Source organism: Pteropus alecto, unplaced genomic scaffold (genome assembly GCF_000325575.1).
Source record: "Pteropus alecto unplaced genomic scaffold, ASM32557v1 scaffold21, whole genome shotgun sequence".
Classification (NCBI taxonomy): domain Eukaryota; kingdom Metazoa; phylum Chordata; class Mammalia; order Chiroptera; family Pteropodidae; genus Pteropus; species Pteropus alecto.
The window spans coordinates 629,968-652,656 of record NW_006436282.1 but is presented as its reverse complement, the minus strand read 5'-3'; the positions used below and the strand labels follow the sequence as shown (position 1 = coordinate 652,656).

The 22,689-nt window shown below is 34.7% G+C and overlaps 1 protein-coding gene and 2 pseudogenes across 1 annotated transcript in view; 1 reads left to right on the top strand and 2 right to left on the bottom strand.

Moving 5' to 3' along the window:
* The window catches only part of PEX1 (peroxisomal biogenesis factor 1), a 48,836-nt gene that overhangs the window by 15,116 nt on the left and 11,031 nt on the right, over window positions 1–22,689 (top strand). The window contains exons 10-20 of the mRNA XM_006911893.3: window positions 4,615–4,747; window positions 9,163–9,259; window positions 10,414–10,584; window positions 11,823–11,977; window positions 14,154–14,343; window positions 14,554–14,720; window positions 16,229–16,363; window positions 18,842–18,906; window positions 20,890–21,032; window positions 21,116–21,219; window positions 22,025–22,201. Coding sequence (XP_006911955.1) covers window positions 4,615–4,747; window positions 9,163–9,259; window positions 10,414–10,584; window positions 11,823–11,977; window positions 14,154–14,343; window positions 14,554–14,720; window positions 16,229–16,363; window positions 18,842–18,906; window positions 20,890–21,032; window positions 21,116–21,219; window positions 22,025–22,201 — 1,537 coding nt within the window. The remainder of the gene's footprint in view (window positions 1–4,614; window positions 4,748–9,162; window positions 9,260–10,413; window positions 10,585–11,822; window positions 11,978–14,153; window positions 14,344–14,553; window positions 14,721–16,228; window positions 16,364–18,841; window positions 18,907–20,889; window positions 21,033–21,115; window positions 21,220–22,024; window positions 22,202–22,689) is intronic.
* LOC112479780 lies at window positions 580–699 on the bottom strand (annotated as a pseudogene).
* On the bottom strand, window positions 12,544–12,662 carry LOC112479810 (annotated as a pseudogene).

Below are 22,689 nucleotides of genomic sequence, written 5' to 3'. Positions count from 1 at the left end.
GTTATTGCAAGATTATTGACTATATTCCCTATGCTGTTCTTTACATCTCTATGACTATTTCGTAACTGCCAATTTGTACTTCTTAACGCCTTTAATTTTTTCACCCTGCTTCCCAACCCCTCTCCCATCTGGCAGCCATCAGTTTGTTCTCTGTATCTGTGAGTCTATTTCTGTTTTGTTTGTTCATTTATTTTGTTTTTCAGAGTCTATAAGTAAAATCATATGGTATTTGTCTTTTTCTGTTTTATTTCACTTAGCTTAATACCCTCTAGGTTCACCGAAGTTGTTGTAAATATAAGATTTCATTGTTTTTTATTGCCAAGTAATATTTCATTGCATATATGTACCACATCTTCTTTAAACATTTGTCTTTTGATTGGAGCATTTAATCCGTTTACATTTAAAGTAATTATTGATAGGTATGTAATTATTGCCATTTTATTGTTTTCTGGTTGTTTTTGTAATTTTTCTCTGTTCCTTATTCTCTTTCTTTCATATGTTGATGTCTTTCTATAGTGCTGTGTTTGGATTCCTTTATTTCTTGGATATCTCTTGTAGATTTTTTTTCTTTTTTTTTAATGCCTACAGCACCTGGTCTTTCCAAGTGGTCTTCCCATCCAAGTACTAACCAGGCCTGACCCTGCTTAGCTTCCAAGATCAGACGGGATTGGGCGTGTTTAGGGTGGCATGGCCGTAGACTCTCTTGTAGATTTTTGATTTGTGGCTGCTATATGCTTCATATATACCAAGCTATGTTTATAACACTCTGTTTTAAATTGATGGTCACTTAAGTCAAACACTGTCATTTTTACTCACCCCCTCCATGTTTATATTTTTGTCACTATCTTTTTACTGTTTTTGTGTGTGTTTGTGTGTATCCTGTAATTAACTGTTTAATTACACATGATCTTCCTACTTCTGCCTGTTAACTTTTGTATCAACTTTGGTGTTAGTTGATTCTCTACTTTTTTTTTTGCCTTATGACTGATTTGTTTATTAACCAAGAGCTTTGTGTCTACAATGGAAGAAAAACATCCACAATCAATCAAAACTGATTTTCAAGATATTTTCAGATAGTTGATGTTACTTAAAATAGTAGATCCTCTGCTTTTATTATGTGTTTGCCTTTGTCAGTGAGAATTTTTTTTTGCAATCTTTTCTTATTTATATTTTTTTCTTCTTCTTCATAAAGAAGTCCCTTGAACATTTCTTGTAATTTTGGTTCGGTGGTGATGAACTCCTTCAGTTTTTTTCTTGTCTGGGAAGCTGTTTATCTCTCCTTCCGTTCTAAATTATAACTTTGCTGGGTAGAATAATCTTGGTTGTAAGTCCGTACTTTTTATCACTTTGAATATTTCCTGCCAATCCCTTCTGGCCTGTAAAGTTTCTGTTGGGAAATCAGCTGTCTTATGGAAGCTCCTTTGTAGATAACTACTTTTCTCTTGCTGCTTTTAAGACTCTCCTTGTCTTTAACCTTTGGCCTTTTTATTATAATGTGTCTTGGTGTAGGCCTCTTTGGACTTGTATGTCTATTTCCTTTGCTGGTAAGAGAAGTTTTTAGTCATCATTTCTTCCAATAGGTTTTCCATCTTCAGCTCTCTTTCTTCTACTTCTGGTACCCCATGTGATGCGAATATTGTTATGTTTGATGTTGTCCTAGAGGTCCCTTAAATTATCCTCATATTTTTGTTTCTTTTTTCTTTTTGCAGTTCTAATAGGATGTTTTCCACTACCTTACCTTCCATATTGCTGATCCGATCCTCCACTTCATCTAATCTGCTGATTAGATGATTGATTCCCTCTAATGTATTCTTCATTTCAATTATATTGTTTATTTCTTACTGGTTCCTTTTTATTTTTCCTATCTCTTTGTTGACGTTCTCACTGAGACCATCTATTTTTCCCCTAAGTTGATTTAGCATCCTTCTAACCAGTGTTTTGAACTCTGCATCTGGTAAATTGCTTGTTTAGTTCTTTTTCTGGAGTTTTGTCCTGATCTTTCATTTGAGACATGTTTCTTTGTTTCCTCATTTTGGCTGACTCCCTATGTTTGTTTCTATGTGTTAGTTAGATATGCTACATCTTCCATTCTTGGCAGAGTGGCCTTATGTAGTAGGTGTCCTGTGGGGCCTGGTGGCTCAGTCTCCCTGTTCACCTGATCTGTGTGTTCCAGGGGTGTATTTTGTGTGGGTTGTATGTGATCTCCTGTTATAGTCGATTCTTGATTGCTTTTGCCATGTCAGTGTGTTGGATTTACCCTCAGGCTAACTGCCTGTAAGGACTGGCCATGACTACAGCAGACAAACTATTGTGTGGAGGTCAGCCCCAGAGAGTGGGATTTGCATTAGCAGAACTCTGGTGCCTATAGCATTCTCCCTTTGGTGTGTCATTTGTGGTACCAATTGGGTTGTGCTCTGGTGTGGTCTGAAGCCAACCACCAGCTGTATTGGTTCTGGGACCTCTTGGGAGGGGATCCTGTGCAGACCAAGGTCAGACGCTGCCTGTGTCCAGCCTGGGGCTACCTGGTAGGAGTTAACAAAGTGATCTGTGGTTGGTTGCTGCCTGTGTCGGGTTTGAAGGTGCCTGGGACTGGTTAAGCTGTGAAACGAGGTTGGATGCCACTAATGCCAAGCTTGGAGCTGCTTAGCAAGAGGTACGGGGCATGTCGAGGCCAGCTGCTGCTTGTTTGGGGTTTGTGGACCCATGAGAGATTTTCGGAAAGTCTGTACACGGGCCAAGGGCTCTGCTTATGTGGCTTAGCTTCTGAAAGCGGTTCGGGCAGGAGTGTGTGAATTGGGTGGGAAGTGGTTTCAGAAAATCATCAGGGTGGGGTGAGAGCAGTATTAGCCAGGTTAATGGTGACTTAGATTTGGTACCCACCTGCACCTGTAGACTCTGGGGAGGAGAGCTTGACAAAAGAACAATGGTGCCTGCCAGCACTTAAGTCCTTGCTCAAAAGCCAGACAATTCATTTCTTTCCTGTATGTTCCTGGCACTTTGTGAGCTGCTGTCCCTTTGTTTGAGCTTAGGGCAAGTGTTTGTGAGTGATTGAGTATCTGCTTAGGCCCTTTAAGAGGACGTCTGGGTCTACAGCGGCCTTCTATCTCATCCAGACGAATCCCCGCTAATTTTCCCAGTCAGCTGTTGTAGAGATTCCTATCTCCAAGCACTAGAACCCTAGGATGGGGAGCTCAGTGTGGGACTGAGAGCCTTCTCTCCTCAGGGGGTACCTGAGATATCACTCTGGATTCTTAACCACCACACATGGTTGTGGGATCAGCAACCCCTGATTGGCATCTCTGCCCCTCCTACCAGTCTTGATGTGACTTCTTTTTTATAGCCTTATAGCCTTAGTTATAGGAGTTTTGGTCAGCTAGTCTTCAGGTGATTCTCCAGGGTGATGGTTCTATAAGTTAGTTATAATTTTGATGTCTTAGGAGACTCTGGATTCTTAACCACCACACATGGTTGTGGGATCAGCAACCCCTGATTGGCATCTCTGCCCCTCCTACCAGTCTTGATGTGACTTCTTTTTTATAGCCTTATAGCCTTAGTTATAGGAGTTTTGGTCAGCTAGTCTTCAGGTGATTCTCAAGGGTGGTGGTTCTATAATTTAGTTATAATTTTGATGTCTTAGGAAGAGGTGAGCACAGTATTTACCTACTCCGCCATCTTGACCAGAAGTTTCCTTTGAGATTTGATTTGTGAGAAGAATGTAACTAGATATGACCTGGATTGTATGTGCTTGAATAAAACAGTAATTCTTAGAAATAATAAATTTGTTTTAAAAGTTAAATCTATAAACAGTTGAATGTTTAAAAATATTTCAAATTAAGTTATTCCTTCAATTCTTATTAATTAGGATTATTTGTGTTTTCCTCAACTTTTTAGACAAATCTGAAAAGAACCTCTTAATTTCTTTATCTCTTGTACGACACGAAATCTAATATAAACATTACCTCTTAGAATTCTTCACAGAGGCTTTTAGTCGGTGTAATAGTAGTGATTTGATTTCCTGTAATAGTATAGTCTATATGTGTTTTAGTAAAAGGTTTAAGCCATAAAGTAACAATATTTAAATATAGCATACTATATTTATATACTATAAAATCTCTTCAATTCAGACTCCTATTTTAGAAATTTATGATATTTATTATCAGAAATAAAATAGCAATCAGAGTCAGGAAGTAGGATGAAGTTTATTTTTGTATAATCTACAGATCGAAACTGGATTTCAAAGGCGGTGTATAATAACAAATGTCTTCAATTATCCTAACACTTCAAAAGCACGCATTTATGATTATGTCGATTACCAAACCAAAATCATTTTGAAGGGGATGTTTGTGTATGTTAAGAAGATTTCTTAAAGAATTTTATTAGGACAAAACTTTTAGTTGTCGCACATGTTTGAAAGTAAAAAAAAAACTAGTTTTAAAAGCTTTGACTCAAATTTGGCATTAGTTCAATATACTTGCAAGTAAGGGAGAATTTCTAAGATTTTACTCTTTTAAAGATGATTAAGTAGCCTGGGAAGGAAAGTTTCATAATTATTTATGGCTAGGTTGTATTCTGCTTTAGTTTTTTTTATCATGCAAAAATTTATATATTTTGCAGAGGAGTGAATTCATTGGCCGTATCCTCCATGGAGCACATCACTCATAGCCTCCTGGGACGCCCTTTGTCTCGGCAGCTGATGTCCCTTGTGGCAGGACTTAGGAATGGAGCCCTTCTACTCACAGGAGAAAAGGTATGTGATTAAAATGTGCTTGTTTTCACTAATAGCTTTTAATTTCTCTCTTTGGGTTTTGATAATCTGTTATATAGGGTTATTAACACAAGATATTTAAAGCATTCATTCAATAATATTATTTTTGAGTGCCTGCTATTAGATATTGGGAAAGAGGTGGTAAATAAGGCGATGCTCCCCCTACCATTTTTCTGTATCAGCTGATACGATTGTATGATTTTTCTTTTTCAGGGCGTTGATGGGTTTGATTAATTTTCAAATAACAAACCAGCCTTGCATATCTGTAATAAATCCTACTTGGTCATGATGTAGTATTCTTTTTATACATTGCGAGTTCTGTTTGCTAATATTCTGTTGAGGATTTTTGCACTAAGTTTATAAGAGAATTAGTCTATAATTTTCTGTTTTCGTACTGTCTTTCTCCAGTTTTACTATCGGGGTAATAAAAGAGTTGAGAGGTGTTCCTTACTGTTCTGTTTTATGGAAGAGATTGTATATGGTGTTCATTCTTCTTTAAATGTTTGGTAAAAACTCCAGTGAAACCATCTGGGCCTGGAAATTTCTTTATTGTTAATTTTTTAATTATAAATTCAATTTTCTTAATTGTCTATTTTATTTAGTAGTTTGTAGTTTTTGAGAAACTTTCCATTTCTTCTAAGTTGTCAAATTTATGAGCATAAAATTGTTTCCAGTATTTCCTTATTACCTTTTAATGGCTGCGGAATCTCTTGTGATGTCCTGTTTCCTGATATTGGTGATTTGTGTCTTCTTTCTCTTTAAACTTTGTCAGTCTTACTAGAGAGTCCCTGCTTTTTTTAAAGGGCATACAGTTTTATCCTCTACCAGCATATTATTGCCAGGGATCCAGTGTGGTCTTTGTGATTCTTTGTGCTTTTTTCCATTTCAACATTTTAAGGCTTTTTTGTTTCTGTTCATTGTTAACTCCAATATAATAACTTTTTTCTTCCTGTTACTAGCCTAGTTGCTTTCTTCTGGTTCTTATTTAAAATATAGCAATTACCGCAATGTGTTTCCACCTCAGGAAACTAGAAAAGGTAGAACACATTGAATCTAGTGTAAGCAGAAGAAAAGAAATAAGAATTAGAGCAGAAATCAATGAATTGAAAACAAGAAATCAATAGAGAAATTAAATGAAACCAAACTCAAAAGGTTAATAAAGTTGATAATCCTCTAGCCTAGGTAAGAAAAAAAAAAAGTGATGTACAGCATGGTGATTATATAGTTAATAATACTGTATTATATGCCTGAAAGTTGCTAAGGGAGTAGATCATAAATGTTATCACCACAAAAAAAGAAATGGTAATTATGTGAGGTGGTAAAGGCATTAATTAATCTTGTTGTGGTAATCATTTTGCAATATATAAGTATCAAATCATCTTGTATGCCTTAAACTTACCCATAGTTATATGACAACTATCTCTCAATAAAGCTAGGAAAAGAAGAGAAAAAAAAAAAGAATTTAGAATTTATCATAAGAACAAGGAAAACCCATGATAGAATTTGCTTTATTTTATTTTTACATATTTTTAATTTTTAAGTTGAAGCACAAATAACAAAATGCACAAACTGTAAACCCAATGGATTATCACAAAGTAAACCCTCTGTTTAATAGCCTAATAAAAAATTGGAACAAACCTCCCCCCACTACTAAAAAAAAAGAAAGATTAAACAGATTGCTAGTATCGAAATTAAAGAGAAAACATCACTACAGATCTCATGGACATTAAAAGGATAATAAAATAGTAATAGTAACAAACAACTCTGTGCTTGGAAATTTGATAACATAGATGAATAGACCAATCCCTTGAAAGACACAAGCTGCCAAAATTCACACAAGAAGAAACAGACACTATAAAAAGGATTACATCTAAATAAATTTAGTCAATAATTAATAATCTTCCAAAACAGAAAGCACGAGGCTCACATGGTTTCACTGGAGTTTTTACCAAACATTTAAAGAAATTATTCTTTAATTCTACCAAACACTTAAGAAATTATACCAATTCTCTACAATCTCTTTCAGATGATAGAAGCAGAGATAATACTTCCTAATTTATTCTGAGGCCAGCGTTACCCAAATTCTAAAACCAGACAAAGACATTACAGGAAAAGAAAACTACAGACCAATATCTCTCATGAACATAGATGCAAAAATTCTCTACAAAATATTAGCAAATCAAATAAACCAATGTATGTAAAGAATTATACATCACATTCAAATGGGGTTTAACCAAGTATGCAAGGCTGGTAAAATATAGCAACTGCTCTATGTGGTTTCTAGATTACCTATGTCAAATTTCAAAATGCATCATCATGGTAGAATATTTATTTTGAAAAATGAATATCTTCCTGACTCAGAAACCAGACTTCTACAGCATCACCTAAAGGTAGCATGGTTAATAGGAAGAACTAGCAGAAGACCTGGATTTGAGTCCCATTTCTGTCATGTACATACTGGCTGTGACCTCACGCAGTTTTTTAGTTTCTTATCTGCCTCCTTAGGATTACCTCACTTAAGGGAAATAATATACATGAAAGGAGTCTAAACTGAAAAGTGCTATGCAAATGGGAATTACTTTGAGGAAGGAGAAGAAAAGGCCCTTTGACTAGGCAAAATGATTATGACAGGTGAGGCCTATACCCCAACACCCCTAATTTCTTTGTTTTCTGGAGCCCATTGACTTTGAATATAAATACAATTCTGTAAACTTAAGGATGGTAGTGTTTGTTGAATGCCTGCTAAATTTCAGACTTTGTACAACAAGCTTGGCTATTTCTTCAGTCCACAGTAATGAAAAACAAGATTAGAAGTGATTCAGAGCTGTTAAAGCTAGACAAAGCAACAATGGTAAGAAATAATAGTAGATTGAGGGAGGAAACCTGTATTGAAAGAACTATAAAAACCTACCAATTTCAGCCTTTCTAGAGGGTACTATAGCAATGTTTAGCAAAATAAAAAAAAAGGTTTTGGATATAGTAGTTCCACTTCTACAAATTTACTCTAAAGGTATAACCTGACAAATAAACTTATATGTATATGGATGTTTATTTTAGCTATACTTAAATAAAAATTGGAAGCAGCCTAAATATACACTTTGGAAGGGACTCAAACATTAGAGCCCAATACGTCCCCACAGTGGCGTTGAACTAGGGAGCAGATGCAGCTCTATATTTGTTGATAAAAAGGACAATGATTTATTGTAAACTTGCGTGAATACTTAATTCCATCTTTATAAATTTACATACAATGTGTGTGGAATACCTGGAAGGATAACACATCAAAACAATTGACAGCGTTCTGTGCAGTGAGATGATTACAGAAGACTTTTACCTTTTTATGCTCTTATGTATTTACAGTTATTTTGTGGTTTTTACATATTAGTTTATAATCAGGAAAAAAATTAAGCTTTTAAAAAAATGAAATGCACATTGGATCAAAACCCTATATAGTCTGGAGTCATTTAATAGAAAAGTACACAGTCGTACCCACCTTGATAGTCTCTGAGGGCTACACTGTACACTAATTGATGGTCACACTTATATTGTAAATCACCAAGAAACTGAATTAAAATTACAGTTAAAGATAATAGGGAAGCGGGTAATATTTTTTCTATTAAAAATAATTGAAATTAAATAGGAATAAGTTTTATTTATCTAGAATAATTATTTATAGTTTATATTATTCCCTTCTAGTAACAAATAATGAAGCTTTACCTGTTTTTAAAGGTAAAAGATTTAAGTATCATTGATTGTTTTAACTAACAAATTAGATGTTTATATAGGCACTAATAATATAGGATACACTCAGCTCCTAGCAGCTTAAAAGAAAAGCCCTATTTTAGTAACCCCTGCATATCTCACACATCAGCTAGACTAGTGGATACTTATCTCTCTTTTTTTAACTTTCTCAAATCAGTTTATTATTTTTGAATTTAGCGTAAATCAAGTTTGGAGTTGGGGTGGGGAAATGCCCCTTTTAATGGTGTTTATAGCCCTGATATTATGTTGTCATCTGTACACCTTTTCTGTGGTTACATAATACTTGAATCCTGCTATTAAGATTAGGAAACTGGAATCTTCTGGTTCTTCATAGAATAAACCTAGACTTGAGTACTTAGGAAATAATTCTTTCCCACTTATCCTGCAGTGCTCTCTTACAATTACCTGAATCCAGATTTTTATTCTTTCCTGTCAGTTTACTTTATGTTAAATGCCATTCACCATAAGGTGATCCTAGAGTTCCAGGCTTCCCTCCCAATTTTATTGAGCTATAATTGACATATAACATTATGTAATGTATACTTGAAGCTGAATCCTTGACATTGACACAGTGACAGAAAGCTGTTTCTGTGATTTACTATACTGAGAGTTATTATGAATTAATTATTTTCTAGGGGAGTGGAAAATCAACTTTAGCCAAGGCAATCTGTAAAGAAGCATTTGACATATTGGATGCCTATGTGGAGATTGTTGACTGTAAAGCTTTACGAGGTATGGATATGATAACACTCTAAATAAATTTCATTTTTGGTAGACAGATGTTATTATTTAATGCTGTTGTTGTAATACATACAAATATCTAATTTGAAATTCCTTAGAAATTGAAATTTCTTAGAATTGGCTTTCTAATGTTTTAAATAAAATTTTTAAAACTCTCCATATTTAATTGAGGCCTTTTTCCCTACCAAAACTCTTTGTAGACTGTATTCCTGGAAATGCCAGTCTGAGAAAGTTAATATTTAGAATATATCCCAATGGGTATAAATTATCTTTGATTTGCTATGGGAAACTGGTAGAGAGGTTATCTCAAGGAAGGGAGAGTAGATGGCTGCAGACAGCAAACAGAATTACAAGTTACCATATACACTTTTATACTTTTAAAGTCTGTAACGTTTACATTATCTATTCAATTGAAAGATCGGAAAGATTTTACTTCAGGTAGTTAATGTTTTTTCCCTTGGCTACCACTACCACTATCATATAGACCCAGTTAGTCATTATATTCTCAGTATTTTTAATCTGGTATATGATAAGCTAAGAAATAGCCTTCGAAAACTCATTACTTCATATGCTCATCTCTGAGTCCTGCTTGAAGCCTCATGTGAAAATTTGGTTTTAGAACTAAGCGACAGGAACTCTTTACATTAGCTTATGAATTGATGTGTTTTCTACTGTTTAAAAATTAAAACTGTAATTCGCCAGGAAGTTTGAGGCCAAATTTATGATTCAAATATAGCTACTCTAGGATCTCTAGGCAGTTAACATTTGTGTTAGATTTTACCTGAATCTTGATCCCCTATTCTCATTTATATTTTCCTGCTTTTACTTTACTGTTTTGTTGTAAGCCATCCAATGTTTTCTGTGGAATAAGATTAGGTATAAATAAATACATATATACAGAAATTATAGTAGCATATTCCTTTTTTTCAGTTTTATAAAATTCAGTACTTTCCTAGTTTTTTGATGCTGTATTAATTAAACCATGTTAATGATTAACAAATTTTAGTGATTGGTATATTAACAAAACATGGATTGAATTTTCATAGTTAAATCAATGTTGAGCTTTTCTGATGCTTTCAAAAGGGCAGCCTGAACTTTCCTAGCCTTGAAATAACATTAAACCATTTGATATCTTCTGTTTTAAGGGAAAAGGCTTGAAAACATACAAAAAACCCTAGAGGCAGCTTTCTCAGAGGCAGTATGGAGACAGCCTTCTGTCGTTTTGCTGGATGACCTTGATCTCGTTGTTGGGCTGCCTGTACCCCCGGAACAGGAACTTGGTCCTGAGGCCGTGCAGAGCCAGCGGCTTGCACACGGTAATGCTAACACATCTGCTCACTGGTGTCAGGCCTTTTTCTTTTGTCAGGCACCATTTTTTTTGTCTTAATGGGAAATCTTCAGAGAAGAGAATATATGCTATTTTATGTGTTGCATTTGAGCTTCGATAGCATCCTACAGCTGTCCTGTAATAGCAAAATTGGTAGAATAAGAACAGCATGAAATACTGCAGCTTCATGGTTAGTCTTTGAGGCCTTTTTATTCTCCTTTACTGATCAGAATTTGCTTAGTTGTACAGATTGTTTAGGAAGTTGTTCATTTGACAGATATTTGTCTAACACTTGTGCACAGTCTGTATTTTCAAAGTCTAGGAGAGGAAAGAAAAGTAAACGGACAATTTTAGTTCAAAATTCTGTTAGTAATAATGATAGCTACCATGTCTTGCATGCCCTTTCTGGGCTAGGGATTGCTTTGCACTCTACGTGCAGATATTCTCCTGGTTTTACAACTGAGAAATAGAAATTCAGAGAATAGGTAATTTGACCAGGGTGGTACAACTAGGACGTGGTTTGATACACTCTGCTAGAAGTTTATACAAAGTGCTATAGGAGCACATACCCCAAATCGGGGGTGGTCTAGAGGGTAAAGAGTTATCAAAGAAGGCTTCTTGGTGGAGTTGATAACTGAGATGAGTTTTGATGGAGGACTAGAAATTAGCATGAAGCAGCCTTATGCTAATGAAGAAGCAAAAGAAGTGTGGTCCACAGGCAAAGGCACAGAGGTATGAGAAGTCATGGTATGTTAGGGAATACCCCACTACTGGAGCTTAGAATTCAAGAAGAAGACTAGGGAGGAGGGACGGGCACTGGAGGATTTGACAGCATTCAGCTGCTTCAGTGTTCTTGAGAGCTTAATTAATAATACAATATGGAGATTTGTCATCCTTCTATAATATTTATTTCAGAGACTCCTTTTCATTGCCTTTATAAGATCCAGAAGGAAGGAACCTCACTAGCTATTGTTCTCAGTATACAGACTGAGTTTACAATGCCTCCTAGGCCTCCTCTGTTAGATGAATTAGAGCCTAGCCTATATTAGGTCCTCAATATATAAATCAATAAATGACTAGAAGATTTAATTTTTAAAAGGTGTAAAAGAGCCATACCATTTATACTACGTCTTAAAGCTTGACCTTAGGTTATCATTATTAATGAATGTGCAATTTAAAAATATGTTTATATTTACTAAGCTTTTACACTATATTGCTTAATTCTAGCTTTGATTGACATGATAAAAGAGTTTATTTCCATGGGAAGTTTGGTTGCACTGATTGCCACAAGCCAGTCTCAACACTCTCTACATCCTTTACTTGTTTCTGCTCAAGGAATTCATGTATTTCAGTGTGTCCAACATATTCAACCTCCTGATCAGGTAACATACTACTTGTGAAGATTGTTGAAATATATCCTCCTTTATATAAATAATTTTTCAATTATATTAATGATTTGTGGCTTTAATCTTACGCTTACGTTAATGATCTTGATATTTAAAAGGGGTGACATTTGGTGCATGTGCTTAGAAACAGTTTTCATTTATAAACATCTGTTATTATGTAGTTTCTGAGGAAATGGCTTTTTTGAAAACAGCATTTCTTTTTTTAATTAAAGTTTTATTATTCTACTTAAAAAGTACAGAAACCCTAAAATTTCTTAACTGCTTTAATTTCCCATTGGTGAAATCTGTAGATACATTGTGGGAATTAGAATTTTTTTTAGCTTTATTGCGGTATAATTGGCAAATTGTATATATTTAAAATATAGAACATGATGATTTGATACACATTGTGAAACATTTACCATTATTAACATATCTATCAACTCACAGTTACCTTTTTTAAGCATTTCTTAATAAAAGCAGTGAGAAATGCATAGATGTCTTATAAAAATTTAATTAAGCTTTTTAAAATTTTTTAATTTTTAATTTTTATTTGTTTTTAATGCCTACAGCACCTGGTATTCCTGGGTGATCTCCCATCCAAGTACTAACCAGGCCTGACCCTGCTTAGCTTCTGAGATCAGACTAGATCGGGCACATTCAGGGTGGCATGGCCATAGACTAAGCTTTTTTTAAATCAGCACTAATATTCTGTATCCACTGTGATTCCAGCATGTGAGTTTTTTCCTCACACTACTAGGCAATTCTTGGACACCAATGGATGTCCTACAGTTCAACTCCATTCTGACGCTGTCTACATGGAGATCGCATCAGATTCCACAGGTTAAGAGCCCAGGACCACAAGATGGCCCTCCACTTCAGAAGCCAATTTCAAGTCTAGGTTGTTACCTGCACTTCTTACTGGAGAAATCAGAGATCCCACAACCTCCTGCTTTGGTTTGATTAATTTGCTAGAGCACTCATGCAACTCAGGAAACTAGCTTACTCACTAGACTACCGGTTTATTACAAAGGATGGTAAAGGATATGAATCAATAGCCAGATGAAGAGATACATAGGGTGAAGTCCTGTCTTCACAAAAAAGCTTCTGTCCAGGTGGAGTCTGGGGCCTATGGCATATGGAAGTACCTCTTCACCAACTTGGAAGTAGCGTAACCCCCTCCTTTTGGGTTTTTATAGCGGCTTCATTGCATAGGCATGATTCACTAAATCGTTGGCCATTGGCAGTTGATTCAACCTCAAGCCCCTCTCCCCTCCTGGGAAGTCGGAGTGGGACTGAAAGTTTCAACTCCCTATTTATGATTAGTTCTCCTGGTAACCAGCCCCCATCCTTAGGTGCTTTCCAGAAGTCACCTCATTAAGATAAACTTTAATGTGGTTGGAAGGAGTTTGTTATGAATATCAAGACACCTTTATCACTTAGGAGGAAATTCTAAGGGTTTTGGGAGATCTGTGCCAGAAATGGGGACAAAGACCAAATGTATATTTCATATTATAAATCACAATATCACAAGCACAGATGGTCCATTGTCTCCTTTGGGGACTCATGTTCAAGATAGTTTTAGTGGCAGTGACTCAAAGAAGTATGTTCTGGGACTGGCAAGCACATTTTAACTTCTTGTTTAAAGTTATTACCTAGCATCTACCCTAAATACTCAGACCCTGTGCTAATTAACTGTTATTGAAGAATAAAAGTATTACACCTGTTTTTAAGCATAACAGAATGGTCATTGTATATATTTTTAGAAATAGGTTTTATAGGAATAACAAAAAAACACTCATAAGTGAATCAGGTATTTACTAAAAAGGCTCTTTACTAGAGAAATAGCAATTATTTATCAGTGTGATTTTTTTATAACTTTATTGAGGTTTAATTGAAGAAAACAAACTCATTATTTAAAGCATACAGTTTGATCACTTTTAACATGTATATGCCATGAAACTATCACCACAATTAAGGTAGCAGATATTTCCATCACTCTCAGAAGTTTCCTAGTGCCCCTTTGCAGTCTCTCCCTCCCCCACTCCATGTGCAGAAAGCCACCAGTCTGCTATCACTGTAGATTATGTCAACCTGATATTTCTCAAACCATATGTACTAAAATTTACACCTGAGGAAAACTAGGAATTTGAATTTTGTGTTTTTTCTTTAGGAACAAAGATGTGAGATTCTGCGTAATGTAATAAAAAATAAACTGGACTGTGATATGAACAAGTTCACTCATCTTGACCTGCAACATATAGCTAAAGAAACTGAAGGGTTCGTGGCTAGAGATTTTACAGTGCTTGTTGATCGAGCCATACATTCTCGTCTCTCTCATCAGAATATATCCACCAGGGAAGGTATATTTTACTCTTAAAACCAAAATTGTAATCTTCATTCCATGATGGAGAAATGTAGTAAGGCAGTAATTAAATATATATTCCATTTTAGTATTCAAATAAGCAGTTGTATGAGTAGAAAATTGGCATTGCCAGCTAAGTCGATGGTATATTTTGAAAATTTATATACATATATGACTACCAAAAGAAGTTTCATTTATTTTTAAACAGAATTAGTTTTAACAACACTGGACTTCCAAAAGGCTCTCCAAGGATTTATTCCTGCATCTCTACGAAATGTCAACCTGCATAAACCTAGGGACCTGGGCTGGGATAAGATTGGTGGATTACATGAGGTTCGGCAGATACTCATGGATACTATCCAGTTACCAGCCAAGGTACTCTACAGAAACAATCAAATACTTACTCCCAGAAGAACCAGTGAATCATTGGCTTTGACTTTATGTGTTGGCTTGCCCAATCTCAGTTTGGTTTAACAGGTATTTACTGAGTTACCAAATAAATGTCCAGCACTATTTTTGGTCCTCTGATTTTTGAAGTATTTGATATACTTCTTATCCATAAAAAGCCTATAAAGAAAGCTGGGGTGATACTCATAGTAAATACATTTTGATGTGAATTTTATAATTCTTGTGTTTGGCTTGACTCATTGGCTAAAGCAAAAGGAACTATCAACTGACATTTGAACAGAAATAGATAGAAATAAGCTGAGAGGTGGAAGAGTCTTTCAGGTCCATGAACTAGTAGATTAAGCAAGATTTCAGACTCTGGGTGTCAGTTCTGGAAAGGCAGAATTATCAGGCAGCATAGACCAACCAGGCAGATGGCAGTATAAAGGGGGCAGATATAGATAGTTCTTCAGAAGATCAGAAGGTAGAGTCTAGGGCTTAGTGTGTTTGCTCTTGATCTTAGCCAGAAGGCCGAGAAGCAATGGATCAATGTGTTTGGATCAGAAACCTGAGAGATAAAGATCATTGCATGAGATCAGGGACCCATACAAAGAAGTAGAGAAATGGGTAAGGACCTCAGTTAATGTAACTAGATAGCAAATACTGTGAACTGTGGCCAGCAGGGCCTGGGAAATGAGTGCAGCTTAGGGCTGTGGATTAAAGAACTGTTTGAGAGAACATGAGTGTGGAATACTTACTAGTAGGATCATGACCCCAAATACTGGGTCTGGGTGCCAACCATTAGTATCCAGATACATGGAAGCCATCTACATAACTGCTGACCTCAGGGCCTCTTTCAGATTAGAGTGAAGGTAGAGATGGGGTTAGAACTTTGTCAACAGGTGGAACTAAAATAGTCATACCTAGTAGAGACCAGGATATTGCTGACATAGCCTGATGTAAACTCACCTGTTCGAAAAGTTCTTTACTCTCTGAGAAGGTGGTGCTTTAGAAGGTAATTTAGAAGCAGTCACTTGTTTGGCATGGAAACTCTGGAGATTTTACTATCTGTTATTATACAGGCTTCTCTATTATTTCTTTTCTTTCTTTGAATATACACATCTGTCATAACTTGTCCTGTGAACCATATAAGTGGAAGGCAGTATACTGGTTAAAAGATCGATTTTTATTTTCTTAATGTAGTACTTTTATAGTATTTAAAAAACAGGAAAAAATGGAAAAAAATTCTGATGCAGCTATATGCATTTGATGTAGAATGTATTCTATGGTCCAATCGAGAAAAATCTAAGGTAGTTCCTTTGAGTTTATTTATTATTTTGAGTAGGAATTTTATTGTCTGTGATTGCACTGTTAATAAAGGTGGCAGTTATCACCATCTGAATACTTTTCTATACATTGATCTTTGGCTGCTGCTTAGTCATTTGTTTTAATGACTATTTATATGACTATCTTTGTCATATTTTTGCATTTTTTAGTACCCAGAATTATTTGCAAACTTGCCCATACGACAAAGAACAGGAGTACTGTTGTATGGTCCTCCCGGAACAGGAAAAACCTTACTAGCTGGAGTAATTGCACGAGAGAGTGGAATGAATTTTATTAGTGTCAAGGTATGTTTTGCATTTATTTTTTTCTTTTTTTTATTGAGATAATACTTATACAACATATAATTACCTATTTTAAAGTGTACAATTCAGTGGCACTTAATGCAGTCACAGTGCTTGTAACCACCACTTCTCTCTGATTTCAAAATTTTTCATCCCATTCCCATTCCCTGTGGTTCTTAGCAACCATTATTCTGCTTTCTGTCTCTGGATTTGCCTATTCTGGATATGTCATATAAAAGGAATATGAAATTTGTCACCTTTGGACTTGGCTTCTTTGACTTATTATAATGTTTTCAAGATTCATTCAAGTTGTAGCATGTACTTTAGTCCTTTTTATGCTTGAATAATATTCCATTGTATGGATATGCTACAATTTGTTTATCCATCATTGGTAGACCTTTGGGAGTGCTGCTATAAACATTTGTGTACAAATTTCTTTGTGGACATAGCTTTTCATTTCTCTTGAATATACACCTAGGAGTATAATTGCTGGGTCATATGGTAATTCTATGTGCAACTTTTTGAGGAACTACCAAACTTTTCACAGTGATTGTAGCATTTTACATTTTCACCAGCAATATACGAGGGTACCTCTTTCTTCACATCCTTGCCAGCACCATTTGTTTCTTGATTGTGGGTTACTTTCATATTTGGAAAACTAGTAGGAGCAGCAGCCATCTATTAGTTTAAGCTGCGTGGGTAATTGAATACGAGCCGCCTCTCTTTTGTAGGACTTATAATATTCTTGCTTAAGGCAAATCTTCATGTATTATAAATTGAATTATGCATGAATATTCCTATGAAACTATACTTGAAGGGAGAAGAAAACCTAGAAGACTAGGGGTTGGGAACCACACTGAGGCAGGAAGCTGAAATTTTTATGGTTCTGTTATTTGTTGGCTGTAGTTTACCTTTGCTTGTGTCACACTAGGTCTAAGTTTTTTTGGATATATGGTGAGTGTAGTAATTAAGGGACATGTTAGCAGATCATTTCAGGTAATGCCTCATAGTCCACCACTTGTGTGTTATTATGTGTGCCTGGAGTCTGATATCTTAGTTGTAATGTTTCAGCATCCAATAATATTAGTTTACCAAAAAGTGATTAGATTTCAAGGCAAAGGAATCATATATTGTAGCCTTATTCAAAATCAACTTATAATCTGAAAGCCCGTTTAGTGATTTGCAGTTGAGTTACATCTCCCGTCTTTCTATCACCTTTTTTTGTGAGTTGGTTACAGGAGAAACCTGTATAGAGGAAAACAGTATAATACCATAGTCTTCTTTTTTACTTGTCGCTAGAATGTAGTTTGTAGTTTTTTTAAAAAAACGTAATTTTCAAGACTAAAGCTTGTGTATATTGTTGTATTTTAGATTATTCCATTAGAGAGAACATCTTACCTCTTTAGTAAATCTTCAAATCACAGTTTGGGATAAGTTCTCAAAAGAAAGCTTTCAGTAGAGAGCTAATTCTCTCTAGGTGGTTCAGGGCTAATCCTAGGAGGCATGCATCAAAGGTGGGCCTTTCACTGACACCACTGTGTTGCCTTGTCCCTAATATTTTGCCTTAGTTATTTCTGGTGCCATCCTCTATAGTTCTCTGACTGTATAGAGGAAATTTAATGAAACACTAGGATATTAATAGATATCTAGTGGTTGAGTATTAGAAATTCTTTATTTTGATTACATATCCTGATCAGTATTTGTTTTTTTCAAGGTAATGATTTTTTACTGGAAATCATTTTAAGGCCTATTCATTTTTTAAAAAGATCCCAATTTAAGGAAAGACTATCCTCATTATTCATTTAGTTATATGTAGTAAAGTTTATTTTGAATGTTTTTTCAGTTGACTCTTAGGAAAGATATATTCTTCAACTTCTGTACAAATAAATTGGTTTCAATAAAGATGATGATTAAAGTAGTTCATGTCTCATTACATAATTTTGGAGTCTCCAAAGACAAGATAAATGGAACATTTTCCCTTTGTAAACCATTCATTATACCTTACTAAACAAATAATTATTCAGTACTTATGTGGCAGGCACTGTTTTTGGCACCAGGGATTCAACAGTGAACAAAACTGCCTTTTTGAAGCTTACATTCTACTAATGGAGACAATAAGCAGAACATTCATTATGTCAGGTGGTGGTAGATGCTGTGTAGGAAGACAAACAGGATAAGGAGGTGCAGAGTAACTGGAGTGAGTCATAGACGGAGTTGTCAGGTAAGGCCTTTTTGAGGATGTGGTGTTTTGTCAGAGATCTAAATGAAATGAAGCAGTGAGTATCCGGGAACAAATGTTCTAGGCAGAGAAAACACCAAGTGTAGATATTTATTGTAGCCACATAATTTAAAAATGAATTTAAGACACATTTAATCATATTAAAAATTTTTCATGACCGCATTTAGACTTAGTCATAAACAAAAATTATATTTTGTTTTTAAAAATTTTTATCTTAATTGTAATTTTATTTTATCTAATAGGGACCAGAGTTACTCAGCAAATATATTGGAGCAAGTGAACAAGCTGTTCGGGATATTTTTATTAGGTTGGTTCCCTATGAGTATTTTTTAAGTAACTGATTCTGTTATTTATCAGTCAATGCTCTTTGGTCTTCAGTTTTTCTTTTTTTAAGAATTGATATTTGACACCTGTGATATATGTGGATTATTAATAAACTAGAGAACAACGATTCTCTTTCACAGAAACCACTTAAATATAAAACATGTTCAATATTAAGTTTTGGAAATTATTTGGTTTTATGTTTACAGTAGAAATATTCCTGAAATGCTAAAAGTGAAATCATAAGTGGTTATTCAAAAGAATCTCAAAGTAGATCCTTATATGAACCATGTAATCACATCAGTTTATCTTTTTTTAAATTAAGATTTCGTGTGGCTGACTTAGAGTGTAACTATTACTGCATTTATTTAAAAATACATATGAATACAGAAGGTAATATTTAGGAATGAAAATCATTTAAATGTGATCTTATTATAGGGAATTTTTTAATTAGAAAGCTACTTTTTTCCATTCTAAAGTTATTGTAAAATAAGCAATTAAGAGAATATATGTAATGTACATATACATTTTGAATAATAAAAAAATGAACCCTTGTATATCCTCCACCCAATTTAAGAAATAGAACATTACTAGGAAAGTGTTCTTAGAAGACAGTCACCACATATTGACAAAAAGTTCATTTTCCAGGAAGATGACACAATTCTAAAATTGTCTCTAACACTATAGCTTCAAAATATTTAGGGCAAAATTTGACAGAACTGCAAGAAGAAATTGACAAGTCTACCTTCATAGTAGATTTTAACCCTGTTCTTAATAATTAGATTGAGGTGAAATAAAAATTTAGAAGATTTAAACAACATATTCAATAAGATTGATCTAAGCATATTTAGTGCAATGTACCCAACAACTAGAGAATATGCATTCTTTTCAAGCACACCTGCAACATATTTGAAAATGTGTCAGGCCATACATAGCAATTGCAGTAAGTTTTAAGTATTTAAAATAACTCTTCCAAGTAATTAATGGGTTAAAGATCATAATGGAAAATACTTGGCACTAAATAATAATGAAAGTGCTGTTTATTAAAATTGTCAGATGCTGCAGAACTTATTTCAAAATAAGTTTTGAAAATTTATAGCCTTAAATTGTTAGAAAAGGAAAAAGGTTGAAAGTTAATCACTAGGTATCTATTTCATGAAATTAGGAAAGTATAAACTATAAATAAATAAAGGGAAATAATAAAGATAAGAGCAAAAATTAATGAAATAGAAAACAATTCAATAAAGCAGTTCACAGATATTTTTTGAAAGCCTAGTACAGTTGAGCTCCAGTGAGATCGTCAAGAAGAAAGAAAGCACAAATAAACAATATTAGGGATAAAATAGAGGACATGACTAAAGATACACCAGAAGTGTAAAAGATGATAATGCATTTAAAACTTGGGTAACATAGATAAAAAGATAATTGACCAAAGTCAAACAAGAAGAAATAAAATCTGAATAGTCTTATAACTATTGGAAAAAATTGAGTCACTCATAAAAAATCTTTACGCAACTCAAACATCAGGCCCAGTTGGTTTTCTAGGAAAGCTTTGTCATTCATTCAATGAACAGGTAATTCCAGTTTCTTGTTGGCCCAGATTTATATTAATTTGCCAAGCATTTAATATTTGTTGGGTTTTTTTCAATCAGCATGATACGTGTCTTGTATTAGGGATAGTTCTTCAGACTGCTAGTCCATCCTGTTACCATAGACGAAATTTATGTTCTTTTTAATTAAAACAAAATTAACAAATTAATAAAAGTTAAGATTCAAATTAGGAAAAAAGTAATATATGTAACTAAAATAAATTTTATAGAGAGTCCTTCTTTAAGAATTCATTGTGAATAATTAAATAAATACAGAAATACATGCATGTGTACGTGTGCGTGTGTGTGTGTGTGTATATATATGAAATTCCCCTGCGAACTCTGAAGCCCTGTTCAACTAGGATTTTTTTTCTTCCCAGAGCACAGGCTGCAAAGCCTTGCATTCTTTTCTTCGATGAATTTGAATCCATTGCTCCGCGAAGAGGCCATGATAATACAGGGGTCACAGATCGTGTAGTTAACCAGTTGCTGACTCAGTTGGATGGAGTAGAAGGCTTACAGGGTAATAATTGTAAATACAGAAACATTTTATTGTAACAAAATTTCACCAAGATTTATTGAAGAATTTTTATTATTTTCCCCCAGGTGTTTATGTATTGGCTGCAACTAGTCGCCCTGACCTGATTGACCCTGCCCTGCTTAGGCCTGGCCGGCTAGATAAATGTGTATACTGTTCTCCTCCTGATCAGGTGACAATTTCATATTTAGAGTCCAAAACCCAACAAACTTCTTTCCTTGTGAACTTTACTTCTGGCAGGTAATAGCAGTTGTCCTTAGAAGACCAGCTTTAGGCAAAAGTTTTAGTTGCTGTTTGCTCACAGCATAGAAAGATTCTGAATTAGACGCTAGCCTCTCTTTGGCCCAGCCATTTCCATGCAGGTCTTTATAATCTTTCAGTGTTGGCTAATGGCGAGAAAGGAAGGAAACCTTAAGTATTGCATGTCCACATTCCCTGTGTAAAAATCACATACCTTATTATCCTGACAGAAGACTGATACAGAATCAAGCATATGACTAGTAATGCACCTAAACAGGTTACCTAGAGATATGATTTTTAACTGTTCCTAGTCCTATGTTGATCCAGCTCTTGTTCCCAGATTTAGAAACTAATGAATGAGTGAAAGAACAAATAGACGAATGAATAGTCAGAGGTATAAAATACCTAAATATATGTCACATGTAGCTATTATTTAAACTATTTTAATTTTCCTTTTAAAACACTTTCTTGGCACAGTTGCCCAGATCTAGAAAATAAGCACTGTTTGAATAAGAAATGATTTACACCGAATAGTTAAGAATGTTGAATTTCATTCATTTTCCTCCCTATGATCCTTGTTAGGGAAGAAGGTCCAAGCAGGAGAGAGGATACACTGGTGGTGCTTTTTTCACTTACTTTTAAACTTATTAGATATGTAAAGTTAATTTATAAAAAATCATTAGTTTAAAATACTTAATTTTATGTTTTATTTGTTAATTAGTTATTTCTCCCTTCAGGTGTCACGTCTTGAAATTTTAAACGTTCTCAGTGAGTCTCTACCTCTGGCGGATGACGTGGACCTTCAGCATGTGGCCTCAGTAACTGACTCTTTCACAGGAGCTGATCTGAAAGCTTTACTTTACAATGCCCAGTTAGAGGCCTTACATGGAAGGCTGCTGTCTCGTGGACTCCAAGTAAGTTCTAGGAGGAGATTGTTACTAAGGTGTTTTATTAGTGGTAAGAGAAATTCATTATCAGAAATCTCAACCTGAAAAAATCCCGTTTTTTAACAACTTTGGTAAACAATAGAAACTTGCCTTTAGTCAGACATTCCATAGTTGGAATATTGGCTTTGCAGAGAATTTGTAATTATAAAGGGTGTGTTGTCTGTTTCTTTAACATTACCTTCCTACTGGTGAAATATGTTGGTATGTGGAAAGATATTATTTAAATTGGGTTATCATGAATTAGGTAATATAGACAAAAATATTGGGGTATAGTTTTATACTTTAATTTTTAAAAAATAAAGTTACTGATTTTGAAGCTCACATCGTCCCAGATCTGGCCAACAGGAGCCCCTTTTGGATGGCTTTTGTGTCCTTTTGTTATGTCCTCTCATTCTTTGGTCACTTACTTCCCAGTACAACAAGGTGTTCTAGGTTTATCTTGTACTTTCTGTACC